Raw genomic sequence first — 17,475 nt, forward strand, 5'->3', positions numbered from 1 at the left:
TGGATGCAGATTCAGTAGTGTCTTCAAAGAGTATTGGATAAGTACTGTGAGAAAAATAACTCTAAGGATGTGGGACCAAAGTGGAGAAGTGGTCTGACTTGATTGCTCTTTGAAAGAGTCAGTAGAATCTCAATAGGCCAAATGACTGTCTTCAGGACTGTTTCATTCCATGATTTCAGACGTAACAAAGGCTTGGATTAGGATTTAAGCAGCAGATGCACTGAGGCATTGACAGAGTTGAGTGATATTAAAGAGATCAAAGTAAGATTGCTTGGTGAGGGAAGGTTTCAATTAGGTTATTATTACAATAGGTATTGCTCCAGAGGAGAGGAGCTCTGTGTAAAATGTTCAATTTTCTGCGCAGTGAACAGTTTGTTGCAGAATCCGTTCTGTTCTCTGAAGTTTCCTTGACTCCACAGCACGCAGACAGCTGTCCATATGGTTCGGTCTATCTGTCGCCCCCAGCTGACACCAGCTGGCGAAGGTGAGTGATGCATCTTAAATGAAAGTTCCAATCTCAGTCTATCTGTTGAAACCCACCTGTTGTAATAATGAAATGTTCATGTGATTTGAGCTTAGAGTTTAATAGCTTGCCATATTTAGACTTTTATGCCAGCTACAAAGATGGGGTCAGTTAGGCTGTTCCCAGAGACAGTGAGGAAAAGCGGAAGAGTGGCTCTCATTCCAGGGGAACGAGTGCAGGTGGCTTACTGAATGCAGGTAGGAGGAGATAGAGGGGGCAGAGAAAAGCCATTAGGGCAAGGAGATAATAAGGGGGAAATAGGTGAGAATTGTGTGCAGAAGGATAATTGCTTACAAGTCAGATGTATTTGACTTTTAACTTTATAAGCACGTAGATACTGTGGATGCGTAATACTTTATACTTTTCCATATCCACCTTTTTGATGTCTACTCAGTTCTGAGCATTAAACTGATTTACATTCCTCCTCCCAAAAAGCATGACTGACTGGCATTTTGTTGGGCGGCCACAAAGAATTAGAAATGATACAGGACTGTCACTGTCCTTTAATACATACACTGTGCAGAAACTTCTCCTTCTTAGAGTTGAGCTTTTTTAACCTCCTTTTACTGTTTGTTTTCTAATCTCTGGTTTATTCAGTCTGTCACACTTAGAGCTGATTGTCACAAATTTATTTTGATTTCAGGACCAATTCAGATTCTGCTCTACACCAGAGCACGATGAATCCCACTGCACAGGATCCATTTAATGGGGGCTCCCAAGAAACGCAAGAGCAGCATAAGCGAGGTGAGGCATGTTCAAACTGAGGGTGTTGACCCCCCAATCAGAACTGCACCTACTTGGGCATCTGTCATTGGCCTTCATACAGAAAGTTAATGCATTTAATATTTATAACAATTTGTCTCAAGTGCACACACTGACAAACATAAATTAACAGACTCTTCATTTCAAAGCCTCAGAATCTTGAAAGCAGCACCTTTTGAGGAGAGAGAAAAAGCTGTTTGTGTTGCAGATATTATTGCTGTGTTTTTCTGTCTTTTAAGGCACGAGCAGCAGTCTCAGAGTTCATATCACCATTTTTATACCCAAGTAGGAGCATTAGCAAGCTTACTCCATTGGAAATTGGCTTGCTAAAGTTTGGACTATACCAGATTACAGACCTTCTAGAAATCTAGTTGATCAAGGCATTGGTGAAGCCTAAACTGAGCATGGGAGCAGCTTATAGGAGTGATACTAATTGCAATCACTATTGCGAATATACTTTTATCACTTTGCTGCTAACAGTCAGTGGCTGATAATTGACTAATTGACTTATACTGCTTTTTGAGACTTGCACATTGTCAGACTGATACCAAATTTGCAGCTGTGCTGGAATAACTTACCTCTAAGAATGACGAGCAAGGATGTCGTCAGGGCCCCATAAATATTGCTGTACGCACTGTGCTAAGCCGTATCTTGATACCATATGAGGTAATAGGAGGTATTGTGGACAGTAAGGAAGGTTATCAGAAATTGCAGCAGGATCTTTATCAGCTAGGAAAGTGGGCTGAGAAGTGGTGAACTGAGTTTAATATAGATAAGTGTGAAGAGTTGCAGTTTAGATAGTCAAATCCAAATAGGGGTTTCATGGTGAATGGTAGGGCCTTAAGAAATATAGTAGAAGAGGGAGACCTTGGAGTTCAGATGCATAGATCTCTGAAAATGGAGTCACAGGTATACAGGGCAGTGAAGAAGGCTTTTGGCACACTGGCCTTCGTCAGTCAGGGCATTGAGTACACATGTTGGGAAATTATGATGCAGTTGTACATGATGTTGATGAGGCTGCACTTGGGAGTATAGTTTTGATTGCCTTTCCATAGGCAGGATGATATTAAACTGGAAAGAATACAGAAGAAACTTATAAGGACGTTGCTAGGACTCAAGAGACGGAGTTATAGGGAGAGGTTGGACAGGCTAGGACTTCTTTTTCTTTGGACGGTAAGAGACTGAGGGGGGATCTTTATAGAAGTGTATAAGATCATGAGAGGCATGGATTGGGTGAATGCACTCAGCCTTTTTCCTAGGGTTGGGGAATCAAGGACTAAAGGGCATTAGTTTAATATAAGAGGGGAAAGAATACATGGAAACCTGAGGGACAACTTTTTTATGTAGAGGATGGGTTGCATTTGGAATAAGCTGCCGGTGGAAGTGGTTGAGGCGGGTACATTAACAACATTTAAAAGGCATTTGAACAAATACATGGATAGGAACGGTTTAGAAGGATATGAAGAGCAGGGAAATTGGCTGAGGTGAATGGACCTTTTGGTCGGCAAGGACCAGTTTGGGCCAAAGGACCTGTCTTCATGCTGCCAGACTCTATGAATCTATGAAAGCAAATTGGCTAAGATTAGCATTTGAGATGGGCACCTCAGGAAGGCTGAGTGAATCATCCACCTCGCACTTTTAGCTAAAGATGGTTGCAAGAATATTTACATCTTGTCTGTTGCATTGTTGGGTTCCTCCTCCATTCAGGATGGTGATATTTATTGGAGCCTGTTCTTCTGTTGTCCACTGTTAATCACAACAAGATATGAGAGGCCTGCAAGCTGGATCTGATCTGTTTGTTGTTCGAACATTTAGTTCAGTTAGTAGCATGTTCCTTCTGCACCGTGCGTGCAGTTCTGTATCCTAGCATCATGAGGTTGGCTTCCCTTATACCTCAGTTTTATGTATGACTGACACAGCTGCATAGTTATCTACACAGACCGTAAGGTAGAGAAGCAGGAATGTACAATACATTCCCTTGAGGCTGCTCTGCTATTCAGATTGGTCATGGCTAATCTTCCAACTCAACATTTTTGTGCCCATTCGCTATATTCCTCAATTCCTTGAGTAATCAAAGATCTGCCTATTTTAGTTTTAAATTTATTTAATCATGAAGGATCCTCATTCTTTAGATTAGATTCCCCACAGTGTGGAAACAGGCCCTTTGGCCTGACAAGTCCACACTGCCCCTTGGAGCATCCCACCCAGACCCATCCCCGTATAACCCACACACCCCTGAACACTACGGGCAATTTAGCATGGCCGATCCACCTAGCCTGCACATCTTTGGACTGTGGGAGGAAACTGGAACACCTGGAGGAAACCCACGCAGACACAGGGAGAATGTGCAAACTCCACACAGGCAGTTGCCCAAGGCTGGAATTGAACCCAGGTCCCTGGCGCTGTGAGGCTGCAGTGCTAACCACTGAGCCACTGTGCTGCCCACCTTCTGTGGAGAGAATTCTGAACATTGATACCCCATTGAACGTAGTCAATTCTCTACATCATAGTCATAAATAATCAGCCCCTGACCCTGAGACAGTGCCATCATGTTCAGAATTCCCCAGCCAGAGGAAACCACTACTGTGTCATACTTGTCAGGCATTTTCACAAATCTGTGTTTCAATGATCTCACCTGTCATTTTAAATTCATGTATCTAGGCCCAATTTATTTAATTGCTCCTCAACAGATAACTCCCTCACCTCAGCAACGAATCCAGTGAAACTTTGTTGTATTGCCTCTAATGCTAAGATATCTTTACTTCATTATGGAGCACAAAACTGTAGGTGTGGTCTCATCAAAGCCCTAATCGGTTATAGAACAAAGAACATTACAGCACAGTACAGGCCCTTCGGCCCTCGATGTTGTGCCGACCTGTCATACCGATCTCAAGCCCATCTAACCTACACTATTCCATGTACATCCATATGCTTGTCCAATGACGACTTAAATGTACCTAAAGTTGGCGAATATAACTGGACATATTATGCTTGTACACCAATTTCTTTGAAATCAAGGCAGATATGATACTTTTCTAATTGTTTGCAGTACCTCCATGTTAACTTTGTGTTCCTTACATACTTACATCCAAGTCAGCCTGTACAACAATAAGGGAGGCACAGTGGTTTGCACTGAAGAACCCAAGTTCAATTCTACCCTCGGGGTGACTGTATGTGGAGTTTACATATTTTCCCCATGTCTGCATGGGTTTCTCCCTGGTGCTCCAGTTTCCTTCCATGGTCCAAAGATATGCAGGTTTGGTGAATTGGCCATGCTAAATTGCACGTCATATCCAGGGATGTGCAGGCTAGGTTGATTAGTCATGGGAGATGCAGGGTTACAGGGATAGGATAGAGTGGTGGATTTGGGTGGGCTGCTGTTCTGCAGGTCGATGTGGACTCAATGGGCAGAATGGCCTGCTTCCACACTTGGGATTCTATGAACAATATTTAAAAGTTTAGCATTTTTAAGAATATTTACCACCATTTTGAGTAAGCTCACAATTCCTCACATTACACTCCATCTGCCTCTTCATTCCTCAATCATTTAATCAGTCTATATCTCTTTGCAGACTGTTTTTGTGCTCCTTACATATTTCATCTTCTGTGTAAATAGACACATGTATTACTTTCAGCTTTCTTGTTAAAGTCATTATCATAGATTAATAACGGAATCCCCAACACTTATCCATGCAGCATTCCACAAATGCACACTGCCAACTTGAAAATGTCTTCTTCGTTTCTATTCTGCTTTCTTTCCATTAACGAATTCTTCAACCATATTAATGTGTTACCCCCAACTCTGTGAACCCATATTTCAGTATTAACATTTTATATGTGTTCCTTATTGAATGCCATTTGAAAATCTGTATATACAACATCTGATTCCTCTTTATCTACATTACTAGATAAATCCTGAACAAAATCTTATTTGTTAAACAGATTTTCTGCTTGCAAAACCTTGTTGAATTTGAACATATTCTAAATTTTAAATGCAATACTACAACTTCCTTAATAATAGATTTCATCATTTTTAAAAATACTTAGAGGATAACTGACCTGTAGTTCCCTGCCTCTGGTCTACTTTTGTTAACAGTAGAGTTGCATTTGGTAACTTCCAGTCGTTGGTACAAGGAAAGCCTGAAAGAAGATGTCAGAGCGCTCACTGTCTTTGCTGCTGCATCTTTTCAAACACTTGTATGTAGACCATTATGACCTAGAAACTTGTGCAGGTTTAGTCCCTTGTGTTTCTCCTCCACCTTGTCTTTGTTGACATGGATGACATATATGCATGAATTAAGAGCAGAAATAGATTATTTGGCCCGTCAAACTTGCTCTGCTATTCTGTAAGATCATATAAATCCCCAGTCCCAACTGACCCTGATAACATATGACTTCCTTGAGGGGCAAGAATCTATCGACCTCTGCCTTGGAAGAGTTCAATAACACCACTTCCACTACTCTTTGGGGATGATCATTCAAAGATTAAATCCTCTAATGTTCACTTCCTCATTCTTATAAGATCCCCAGTTACACTGCGTTTCTGGGATAGGAATATAGCATCGGAAATAGACTATTCATCTTGTCAAGTCTGATCCACCATTCATTCCAAGATCACTTTTGCACGTTATCTCCCAATCCAAATCAATAGTATTAGTATTCAGTTGATTTCTGTTTTGAACATATTCAATCTTTGAGTTTCTACAGCCCTCTGAGGTAGAGAATTCCAAAGATTCACCACCCTCTGCATGTCAAAATTCCTCCTCGTTTTTGTCTCAAATGGCTTGTATTTCATGGTTCTTTGTTGGCCAAGAGAAACGTCCAATGAGAAACTTCTCATTCTTTAAAACTGTAGCAAATTACACGCCTGGTTTTATTAATTTCTCCGGTTATGGCACGTTCTTGCCATCCCATTCATCTGGTGAATGTCTATCACAGGCCCTCTGGCAAATATTTATCTCCTTATCTAAGGAGAACTAAAATTGTACACATTGTTCAGGTGCAGTCTCATCAAGACTTTATACAGTTGCAGCAGAACATCTTTACTTCTATCGTCAAATTCTCAGTGGTGAAGGTCAATATACCTTGTAATTTTTGTGTAATTTATTCATGGTCTACTTTCATATTTATAGACATACTACTATTTTCCTCATTTTAACAACTCCTTGGTTGTTCTTATGCCCGATTATCCACTTCCAAATCTTGGGGTTACGACTACACCTCTGTTGAAAATTCTAAACCTCTTTCCGTCTATTATTTATATTAATTTCTTCAATAAACCACAGATGAATCTTTCTCCCTGAGTTTTTGTTTTATTTTTTGTTTTGATACTGTTTTTGCTTGAACATTTAAATTGCTTTTGCTGCTTGAAATGTTTTCCACTGTTTTTTAAACATTATATTACTCTGTTTACCTCATCGACCCTATTGATTTTTCCTTCATACTTCTAATTGATTTTGATTCATTATAGGATTCTTGTCTTCGCCTGGAGACTGTTACTCTTTTTCCTTCATACTTCTAATTGATTTTGATTCATTATAGGATTCTTGTCTTCGCCTGGAGACTGTTACTCTTTTTCCTTCATACTTCTAATTGATTTTGATTCATTATAGGATTCTTGTCTTCGCCTGGAGACTGTTACTCTTACGTATGGAATTCATTTTGTATTGTAATTAGTTTATAATTCAACAAGACTTGATCCCTGGTTTGGTGATATTGGTAGAGTGAGGACTATTTTAGGTTTTTTTTATTGACTTGGGTCTGGGCGTCATTCAGTAGGCCAGCATTTATTGCCAGTCTCTGGTTGCCCATGACAAGATGATGGTGTGATACCTTCTGGAATTGTAGCCTATGAAGTCTGAAGGTAGACCCGTAATGTTATTTAAGGAGGGAAATTCCAAGATTTTAACTCAATAACACTGAACAAATGGCGATGTATTTCTAGGTGAGGATGCGAAGTGGCTTGGAGGAGAATTTGCAGGTAATGCTGTACCCATGTACCTGCTGCCCCTCGCCATTTAGATGGAGGCAGTTGTGGATTTGGAAGGTACAATCTAAGGAGCCTTGGTGAATTTCTGCAGTGCAACATGAAGCCATTTACTTGCTGCTGTGAATGGTACAACTAACTCCTGAAACAACATAATTACTAGTTGTGAAGTTTCAATTTTGGCAGTGTGTTCGTTGATCTGTTTTACTATTGCAATAGGGAGATGAAGATTTTACATCCTCAGTTGCACAAAGTTGCCTGCTAAAATAATCATACTGCTCCTGCTGAGTGTTGGTCTTGTAGGGAGTCGATGTTTATAAACGTGGTGCCAGTCAAGTGGGCTGCTTTGTTCTGGTTGGTGTCAAGTTGCTTGGGTGTTGTGCAGACTGTTCCATCACTCTGTTGATTGTAGCTGGTGGACAGTCTTTGGAACTCGGGAGGTAAGTTACTTGCAGCAATTTCCTTGTTTTTGACCTACTCTTAGAACCATTCCATTTATACGGCTAGCCCAGTTCAGTTTCTGGTCAATGGTTATACCCGGGATATTGGTAGTGGGTGATTCAGTGATGGTAACGCCATTCACTTTCAAGGGATGGTGGTTAGATTGTCTCTTAATGGAGATGATCATTGCCTGCGTTGTGTGGCGCAAATATTACTTGCCACTTTTCAGCCCAAGCTGGATATTGTCCAGATCATGTTGTATTTGAACATAGACTGCTTCTGTATCCTAGGTGTCAGAAATCGTGCTGAACATTGTGCAATCATTGGTGAACATCCACACTTCTGACCTTATGGTAGCAAGAAGGTTATTGATGAAGCAGCAGCAGATGGTTGGGCCTAGAACATTACCCTGAGGAACACTTGCAGAGACTGGAGCTGTAATGACTGAGCTCCAAAAATCACATCCATCTTCTAATATACCAGATATGTTTCCAACCACTGGAGAGGATTCCCCCCCGCAACGATTCCCATTGATTGCAGGTTGTCAGGGTTTCTTGATGCCACACTTGGTGTCAAGGGCAGTCACTATCACCTTACTTACAATAGTGTGCCCAGTTCTGGTCGCCCTATTATAGGAAAGATGTGGAGGCTTTGGAGAGGGTGCAAAGGAGGTTTACCAGGATGCTGCCTGGACTGGAGGGCTTGTCTTACGAGGAGAGGTTGACTGAGCTCGGACTTTTCTCTCTGGAGAGAAGGAGGAAGAGAGGTGACCTGATCGAGGTGTACAAGGTAATGAGAGGCATGGATAGAGTCGATAGCCAGAGACACTTACCCAGGGCAGGATTGACTGCCACGAGGGGTCATAGTTTTAAGGTGTTAGGAGGAAGGTATAGAGGAGACGTCAGAGGGAGGTTCTTCACCCAGAGAGTTGTGAGCGCATGGAATAGTTTACCAGTGGTAGTTGTGGAAGCGGAGTCATTAGTGACAATTTAAGCGACTGCTGGACATGCACATAGACAGCAGTGAATTGAGGGGAATGTAGGTTAGGTTATTTTATTTTTGGATTAGGATTATTCCACGGCACAACTTCGTGGGCCGAAGGGCCTGTACTGTGCTGTACTTTTCTATGTTCTATGTACCTCTGGAATTCGGTTCATTCATCCATTTTTGAACCAAGTCTGTAATGAGATCAGGAGCTGAGTGGCCCTGATCAACCCGAACTGGGCCTCTCTGAGCCGGTGCTGCTTGAGAGCACTGTTGATGAAACCTTGCATGCTGATTGACAGTGGACTGATGGAGCAGTTCTTTTGAACGGAGGTTTCTTCCCTAGCTTGATGATAATGGTGGTTGGGGGTATATCAGGTCGTGAGGATGAATATTACGTTGGACTTTGATAATTGACCAGCGTGGATTTGACCTGGTTTTGTGTGCAGGCACTCCTAGACAAATTTCCACTGATAGTAGCCGGTGTTGTAGGTCTACAGGAACAGCTTTGTTGATGAGCAGCTAGTTCTGGAGCGTAAGTCTTCATTACTATTGCTGGAATGTTATAGTGGTCCATAAGACATTGGAGCAGAATTAGATCATTTGGCCCATCAAGTCTGCTGTACCATACAATAGTGGCTGAACTGTTTCTCAGCCCCATTCTCTTGCCTTCTCCCCTTAATCTTTGATCCCCTTACTATTCAAGAACTGATCTACTTCTGTCTGAAAGAAACTCAATGGCTTGACCTCCACAGCAATCTGCAACAACAGGGTCCACAGATTCACCATTCTCTGGCTGAAAGAAATTCCTCCACACTTCTGCTGTAAAGGACGGTCATTCACTTGGTACTTCTGACTGAAGGTTGTTGCTAGTACTTCAGCCTTATCTTTTGCACTGTTGATTTGACTCCCTGTCATTGAGAATGGGGATATTTGTGGAGCCGCCTCCAGTGTGTTGGTCAGTTGTCCACAATTCATGACAGTGTGTGGTAGGACTGCATTGCGTAATTCTGACCCATTAATTATGGAACCACTATGCTCTGTTTATCACTTGCTGCTTATGCTGTCCAGTGTGCAAGTAGACCTGTTCTGTGGCTTCACTTAACTTTTAAGATATGCCTGGTACTGATCTGGCATGGCCTCCACTGTTCTTTTGAACGAAGGTTTCTCCCCTAGCTTGATGATAATGGTGTTTGGGGGTATATCAGGTCGTGAGAATGAATATTGTGTTGGAGTATGATTCTGCTGCTTCCAGTGGCCCACAGCACCTTGTGGATGCCCACCTATCAGTTGCAGGATCCACTCTGAATTTCTCCCTTTAACACACTGGTGTTGCTGAATAAAGATGAGAGATGTGCTCAGTGTCTCCACAAAGTGGAGATGTCATTCCTCCCAATACAGACAGATACATGCAGCTGTTACAAGTAGGTTAGTGAGGTTGACTGGGCTGAGTTTGAGGTTGGCTGGATTACCATGGTGCAGATAATGATCAGTTGTTTAGCATATATCTATGAGGTAAGTATTGATCAGTTGAACAGATATTGATTAAGTTCTTCAGGCAGTATCATATGTGCAACGTGTATTGTGTACATCTCAGTATTTCAATGATTGCTATTTTAGTGGTGAAGTTGTCTGATTTGCACTCCCTGCTTTGTTGAAAATGGAGCCCTGCTAGGCTTGTTCATGACAGTGTAAGTACAATAGTAACATCATGTTAAGTGTTCTTCAGTATATAACTGGCCATTGTGTCTCTGGAAGAGCTGAATGTTAGATCTGTTTAGATTTCCCATCTGAGATTCAACGTGCTCTTGAATTATACCTGGATTCAGAACATCCTCTTAGGTGAACTTGATGCAGGTCTAAATAATATTGAAAGCTTGTTTCTCTGTCTCTGTTCAAAAGTCTAATGTGTAAGTACTTGTGAAAAAGGGCTGAACTCAGTTATTAAGGCTTAGGATGAATGCGCTTTCAACCCACATGTATTCCAATTTCCCCTCAAGTCTGTGCTTGCATGTAGCCTGTATGGCTCTATACTTAACCTCCATACCCTGTCCCTGAGAAGGGAGAAATTCAACTCTTGTCCCTGTCTATCAGCAATGCTGAAAAGTGCATGTGAGGATCAGATTAGACTGAGCAGTGAAACCACCTAATTGCTTAGGTTGAAGAGAGAATTAGAAAAAAGATGAAAGGGGAAGAATTCTTGTACTGCATTTATCAGGAACCGGGCACAGGATGTTGAAGGAATATGAAGCGAAAGAGAGCACTGAAAGGGCTATGAAAGAAAAAGTTCCTGTTTTCTGGATGAAGTCCATTTTTAGCTGCAGTGTTTGACTGTTCATTTTTATTTGAAGCAAGATACTTCAGGCCCAACTGATCCCGCAAATCCTGAATCCTATTTGGCATTTGGTTCATCAGATACCAATGGGCCTCCCTCGAGTATGAACAGAAGTTTCAGAAAATAATCTGACAGCATTGAGTAGTCTTCTGTGCATTAGAGACATTGGTGATAGTGGGAACAGTGCGTTTCTTCCTGTTTTGTTTTGTGTCTTGTCTAGTTCTTCAACCATTTATTGTGTGTGTATCTCTTTTTATTTTTCTCTCTCTCTCTCTCTCTCTCTCTCTCTCTCTCTCTCTCTCTCTCTCTCTCCCCCCCCCCCCCCTCTCTCTCTCCGCTCAGTGTTATTGTTAACGGTTCCTGGGATGGAAGAGACTACGTCTGAGACTGATAAATCACTATCCAAACCGCTGTGGGACAACAAAAAGGTACTGTAGGATATTTAATGTTTAATTTGTCTGAAGGGAATTTGGAATTCCTGGAAAGTGAGTCAGATTTTCCATCTCAATTTAGTTGTGGATCCATTACATTCTATTATGGTACTTTATGTAGATCTTTGACCTTTCATTAGTGTCAGTAGCAACTCATCATCTTTTCTTAAGCTCATTTTTCTTTCTTTATTATTGTTTGTGATGCTCATCAATCTTCATATGTTGTGTTAATTTTAAATGAGAAACCTCAATCTTCTCCTTTTTCACGGAAAGTACTGATAGCTGCGCTAGGTTGTGCTTCAGGAGGAAAGAAAACACTTTTGTTTTACGATTCCTTTCACAGCCTAAGAAGATCTCAAAATTTTTCACATCTATTGTTTAATTTTAAATTTATGCTTAGCTTTTACAGTGAGGAAAGTTGCTCAGATGACCACAGCCCATCAGTTGTGGCTCGGTAGTCTCACTTTGCCCCCAGTTGCAAGGTCATATTTTCAACCTTCCATCAAGGAACAAGCCCAAAATCCAGGCAAATATTATGATGTGGCATCAAGGGTTTGTTGCATTGTTGGAGGAGCTATCCTTTAAATCGCAGGCAGGCATAGTTTGTTCTGAAAATAATGTCTTAAATCTGAGCAAAGAAAACTATGAAGGCATAAAGGGCAAGTTCACTATGATGCCTTGGGAAAATATACAAAAACGTAAGAACATAGAACAACCCATCACACCTTCTCCACCATGTTTTATCATTACAGTTGATTTGAATACTTCAATGCCTTCTTTCCACACTGCCCCCTTGAGCTTTTACATCACTGGCAATCAGCTATCTGTTAACCTCCACTTTAAATATACTCAAAAGACTGAACTTTCACCGCTGTCTGGGGTTGGGGAATTCCAACGATATATCACTTTGAGTAAGAACAAAATTCCTCATTTCAGTCCTAAATGTATCTTCCTTATTTTAAATTGTGACCCCAGTTTGAAACTTCACAACCAGCAGAGACATTTTAGCTGTGTCTACCTTGTTTATCCATTTAAATACTTTGTAGGTTCCAATGAGATTACTGATGATTTTTCGACTTCTAGACAACCTTTAGATGTTTGGGATATCTTTCATTTGTGTGTCCAAAAATTGAAAAGACTTGAAAACAGAAGGTCACTTCAAATATGGACCCAAAGAGAATTGAAGGCAGGTCCTTCATAAAAAGTCTTTGGATGGTCTGAATGGACCTAAGAGCAAGATTTGTTCCCAAAAAGCCCAAACTCACTGCATCCATAGGTGTATTTGGGCCAAGCATGACTTTTTTCCCCCCAAAAAGTCCTGATCAAGCCTATACTATGGGTAAGTGTATCCTAAAACTGAAAATATCCTTTATCCAAAAAAACAGTTGATCCCAGAGTTTACAATGACCTGTGTGAGCCCTGTTAACTCATTCTCTCCTCAGAGGACAATCCTGCCATCAGGTTAACATTCATGGTACTCCTGCTGACAGTAATATTTTTCATGAGATAAGATGACCAAAACTGTATATACAGTACTCCAGGTACAATCTAACCAAACTCCTATGCAGTTGACATAAGACTGCTTCTCCAGTATCAAATCTTCTTATGATTTGGCTAATATTAAATTAGCCTTCCTAGTAATTTGCTGGAAATTCATAAACAAGAACAGATATTATTGGGGAAACTCAGCAGTTCCAGCAGCATCTGTGGAGAGAAAGCAGGGTTAATGTTTTGGGTGCACTGACTCTTCTTCAGAACTGGAATTTCATGTTAGCTTTCAATGACTTGTTGACAAAGTCACCCAAGCCCCTTTGCATATCTACAGTTTCTAACCTTTCACCTTTTAAAAAAAATACTGTGCACATCTGTGCTTCCTACCAAGCTGGATAACTTCACATTTTCCATTCGTATTCCATCTGCCATGTCTAAGCCTATCTGAATTCTCCTGAAAATGTTTTATATCTCCATCACAGCACACATTCCTGCTTAGCTTGTATCATCTGCAAATTTGGAAATATTGCATTTGGTCCCCGTGTCTAAATCTTAACCTGTATTTAAACAGCTGGGGCCCCAGTACAGATCCTTGCAGTATCACACTAGGTGTAATCTGCCAACCTGTTTATTCTTACTGTCTGTTTCCTGCCTCTTAGCCATTCCTTAATCAATGCTGGTACACTGCTCTGAAACTGTGAACAATAATTTTGCTGACCATGTTTCCATGCTGTCTGACTCTATGACCAGATCAGAAGCCTTCTGAAACTCTAAATATGCTGCATCTATCAACTATCCTTTGTCAATTTTTTAAAAATAACATCTTCAAAAAAACTCCAAATTTGTCAAGCATGATATTTTATCAATCCGTGTTGATTATGTCCAATCAGATTATTTTTAGGCAAGTGTCCATTTATCGTGAAAGAGAAGAAGGGTCATTGGACTTGAAATGTTAACTCAACTTTCTTTCCACAGATGCTGCCAGACTTGCTGAGTTTCTGCACCAATTTCTGTTTTTGTTTCAGATTTCCAGCATCTACATTTATTTTATATCCATTTTAGTACGTTCCATATGATAAATTCTGACATCTTACATATGACTGATGTAAGGCTGATGGGTCTGTAGTTCGGAGATAGTGGGAACTGCAGATGCTGGAGAATCCGAGATAACAAAGTATGGAGCTGGATGAACACAGCAGACCAAGCAGCATCTTAGGAGCCCAAAAGCTGACGTTTCGGTCCTTGGCCCTTCATCAGAAAAGGCTTTATCATCAAGATTTAGACACGGGGACCAAATGTAATATTTCCAAATTTGCAGATGATACAAGCTAAGCAGGAATGTGTGTTGTGATGAAGATGTAAAACATTTTCAGGAGGATTCAGATAGGCTTAGACATGGCAAATGGAATACGAATGGAAAATGTGAGGTTATCCAGTTTGGTTGGAAGCACAGATGTGCACAGTATTTTTTTTTAAGAAAAGGTGAAAAGTTAGAAAGTGTAGATACCCAAAGGGACTTGGGTGCCTTTGTCAACAAGACCCTGAAAACTAACATGAAATTCCAGCTCTGAAGAAGGGTCCGTGCACCCAAAACATTAACCCTGCTTTCTCTCCACAGATGCTGCTAGAACTGCTGAGTTTCCCCAACAATTTCTGTTCTTGTTTATGAATTTCCAGCAAATTGTTAGAAAGGTCTAGGCCCTCCACACTTTGTTATCTGGGTCTGTAGTTCCCTTCTTTTCCTCCTTACTTCTTTCTTCAATGGTGGAGTGATATTAGCTGGCTTTTAATCTGCAGGATTCAGTACAAAATCAGTGGAATTTTGGAAGATGGTTACCAATGCATCGACTATCACTGTAACCACCTCCTATCAATTTGTCGGATATACAGTCTCAAGACCTGGGGATTTAGCAGGTTTCTCCAGTGTGATCATCTCAATACTGCTATTTTCCTTTAATTTCTCATTCTCCCTAGTCATTTGGATTTGTAATTCTGGGAGTTTTTTTAATATCTTCCTCTGTGAAGATAGACACAAAACATATTGATAACCTCCTAAATAAAAACCAAAATAACTGCAGATGCTGTAAATCAGAAACAAAAAAAAATTGCTGGAAAAGTCTGGCAGCATCTGTGGGGAGAAGCAGCGCTAACATTTTGGGTCAGTTCTGAGTAAGGGTTACTCAACCTGAAATGTTAACTCTGATATCTCTCCACAGTTGCTGCCAGACCTGCTGAGCTTTTCCAGCAATTTATGTTTTTGTCAAATGGCTGGCATTGCTGCCTGACAACACCGGGGACCAGGGTTCAATTCCAACCTTGTGTAACTGTCTTTGTGGTGTTTGCACATTGTCCCCTTATCTGCGTGCGTTTCCACCAGGTGCTCTGATTTCCTCCCGTTGTCCAGAGATGTACTTGTTAGGTGGATTGCCCATACTAAATTGCCCAAGTGCCCAGGGATGGGAAATGCAGGGTTACAGCGATTGGGTAGGGGATGGTTGGGGTGAGATGTTCTTCAGTGGGTTGGGTGGGATGCTCTTCAGGTTGGTGTGACTTGATAGGCCAAATGGCCTGCATCCACACTGATTCTAATCATTTAGCTTCTCTGCAGTTTCTCGATTCTCGTTTATAAATTTTCCTAGCCCTGCTTTTAACAGACCCTCATTCTTCTATGTCAGCAGTTTCCTTTTTGCATACCTGTATTAGATTTTATAGTCCATTTTTATGTTTTTTGCTAGATTCTGTTTGTATACCACTACTCGTTAGTTTCTTGGTTCTCCTTTGCTGATTTTTAAAAAAATTTCCAAATCTCAGATTTATTAATACTTTTAGCCACGTTATAAGCCTTTTCTTTCAATCTTGCACAATCCCTAACTTGCTTTATCAACAACAGTTGACTGATTTTTTTTTGATATTTTGCAACCTTGAAGCAATGTAAACTTCATTGTTCTTTAAACACTATCGACTGCCTATATACAGCTATGCCTTCTGGAATATTTTCCCAATCAGCTCAGCCAACATGTGCCTCATGCTTTCTTAATTTCCCATATTCAAATTTTAATACCCTTCTCATTAAACTAGTTCACTTTCAAACATAAAATTGAGGTTGTAGAATTGCTCACTGAGCTGGTTGCAGATGTTTTGTTACCCTGCTAGGCTACATCATTCATGTGCCTCTGGTGAAGCGTTGGTGTTCCGACCCATTTGTTATTTATGTGCCCCAGTTTGCTGGTGTGGTTGGTATTACTTCCGGTTTTGTTCTTCAGTAGGTTGTATATCGGATCCAATTCAATGTGTTTGTTGATGGAGTCCCGCTTGGAATGCCAGGCGTTTGGCTTGTGTTATTTCTGGATGTGTTGCCCTAGTCAAATTCATCTCCTCTTTGTCCTTGTGTACTGAGACCAGTGAGAATTGGTTGTCTCTCCTGGTGGCTAGTTGGCGTTGGTGTTTGTGTATCCTCATTACCAGTTTTCTGCCAGTTTGGCCGATGTAATGTTTCTCTCAGTCCTTGCATGGTATTTTTGCCCTAGGCATTGGGGTAGTCCACAAGCCAACAACCACCCTGTGACTGCTACTGACAAATGTAAAGGATCCCATGTCTACAACCAATAAACCTACTGTGATGTACAAAATACCATGCAAGGACTGTGAGAAACATTACATAGGTCAAACTGGAAGAAAGCTGGCAATAAGGATACACGAACACCAACTAACCACCAACAGATGCAACCAATTCTAATTACTTTCAATACACACAGACAAAGCAGGAACTTGACTGGGACAGGGTATCCATAATAGCACAAGCCAAACAGAGACATGCCACTGAATCCCTGGAGGCCTGGCATTCCAACCAGAGCTTTGTCAACAAACACATTAAACTAAACCCTATGTGCAAACTACTGAAGGTCAAAAACCAGAAGTAATACCAACCACCTCAGCAAACTGAGACATGTAAATAACAAGCGGGACGGAACAGCAAAGCTTCACTGAGGTGCACTGACAACCTTAGCTGTCAGGGTAATGAAAAGTCTGCAATCAAACATGCCAGCTCGGTGAGCAAGGCTGCAAACTCATCCACGACCCGAGCTACAAATCTTCTCAAAGACTTTAAACATAAAGTTATATTATATTGTGAACACTCATTGCTAAAGATCCTTCGACAAATCACCTTTTATCTTCTTACTAGACACAGAATAACCTGGCCTCTACATGGCTTTTCAACGTACTGCTCTAGAAAGCCACCCCTAAAACACTGCAGAAACTTGTCCTCCACAGCTTTAGTGCTCAGTTGATTTACCTAGCCTTTATGCAAATTTAAGTCACTCACAATAACTCTGCCCATGCTACAAGCTTCTCTCAACTCCTGATTAATACCATGTTCCACACTCTCACTACTGCCTGGTCACCTATAAATAACCTTAACTGAAGTCTGTCGCCCCTTGCTGTTTCTTAGTTCCAATCAAACAGATTTCACACATTTGTTCTTCCGATCAAGGATTCTCCCTACTGACATGTTGTTCCCACC

General features: G+C 41.0%; 1 protein-coding gene across 3 annotated transcripts in view; it reads left to right on the forward strand.

Annotated features, from left to right (window-relative positions):
- The window catches only part of LOC125465957 (CREB-regulated transcription coactivator 1-like), a 214,868-nt gene that overhangs the window by 44,001 nt on the left and 153,392 nt on the right, over positions 1-17,475 (forward strand). For all 3 annotated transcript variants that reach the window (XM_059638462.1, XM_048559990.2, XM_048559991.2), the window contains exons 4-6: positions 423-484; positions 1,167-1,267; positions 11,374-11,459. In XM_059638462.1, the coding sequence (XP_059494445.1) occupies positions 423-484; positions 1,167-1,267; positions 11,374-11,459 (249 nt within the window). The remainder of the gene's footprint in view (positions 1-422; positions 485-1,166; positions 1,268-11,373; positions 11,460-17,475) is intronic.

This window comes from Stegostoma tigrinum, chromosome 30 (genome assembly GCF_030684315.1).
Source record: "Stegostoma tigrinum isolate sSteTig4 chromosome 30, sSteTig4.hap1, whole genome shotgun sequence".
In the NCBI taxonomy this organism is placed as follows: domain Eukaryota; kingdom Metazoa; phylum Chordata; class Chondrichthyes; order Orectolobiformes; family Stegostomatidae; genus Stegostoma; species Stegostoma tigrinum.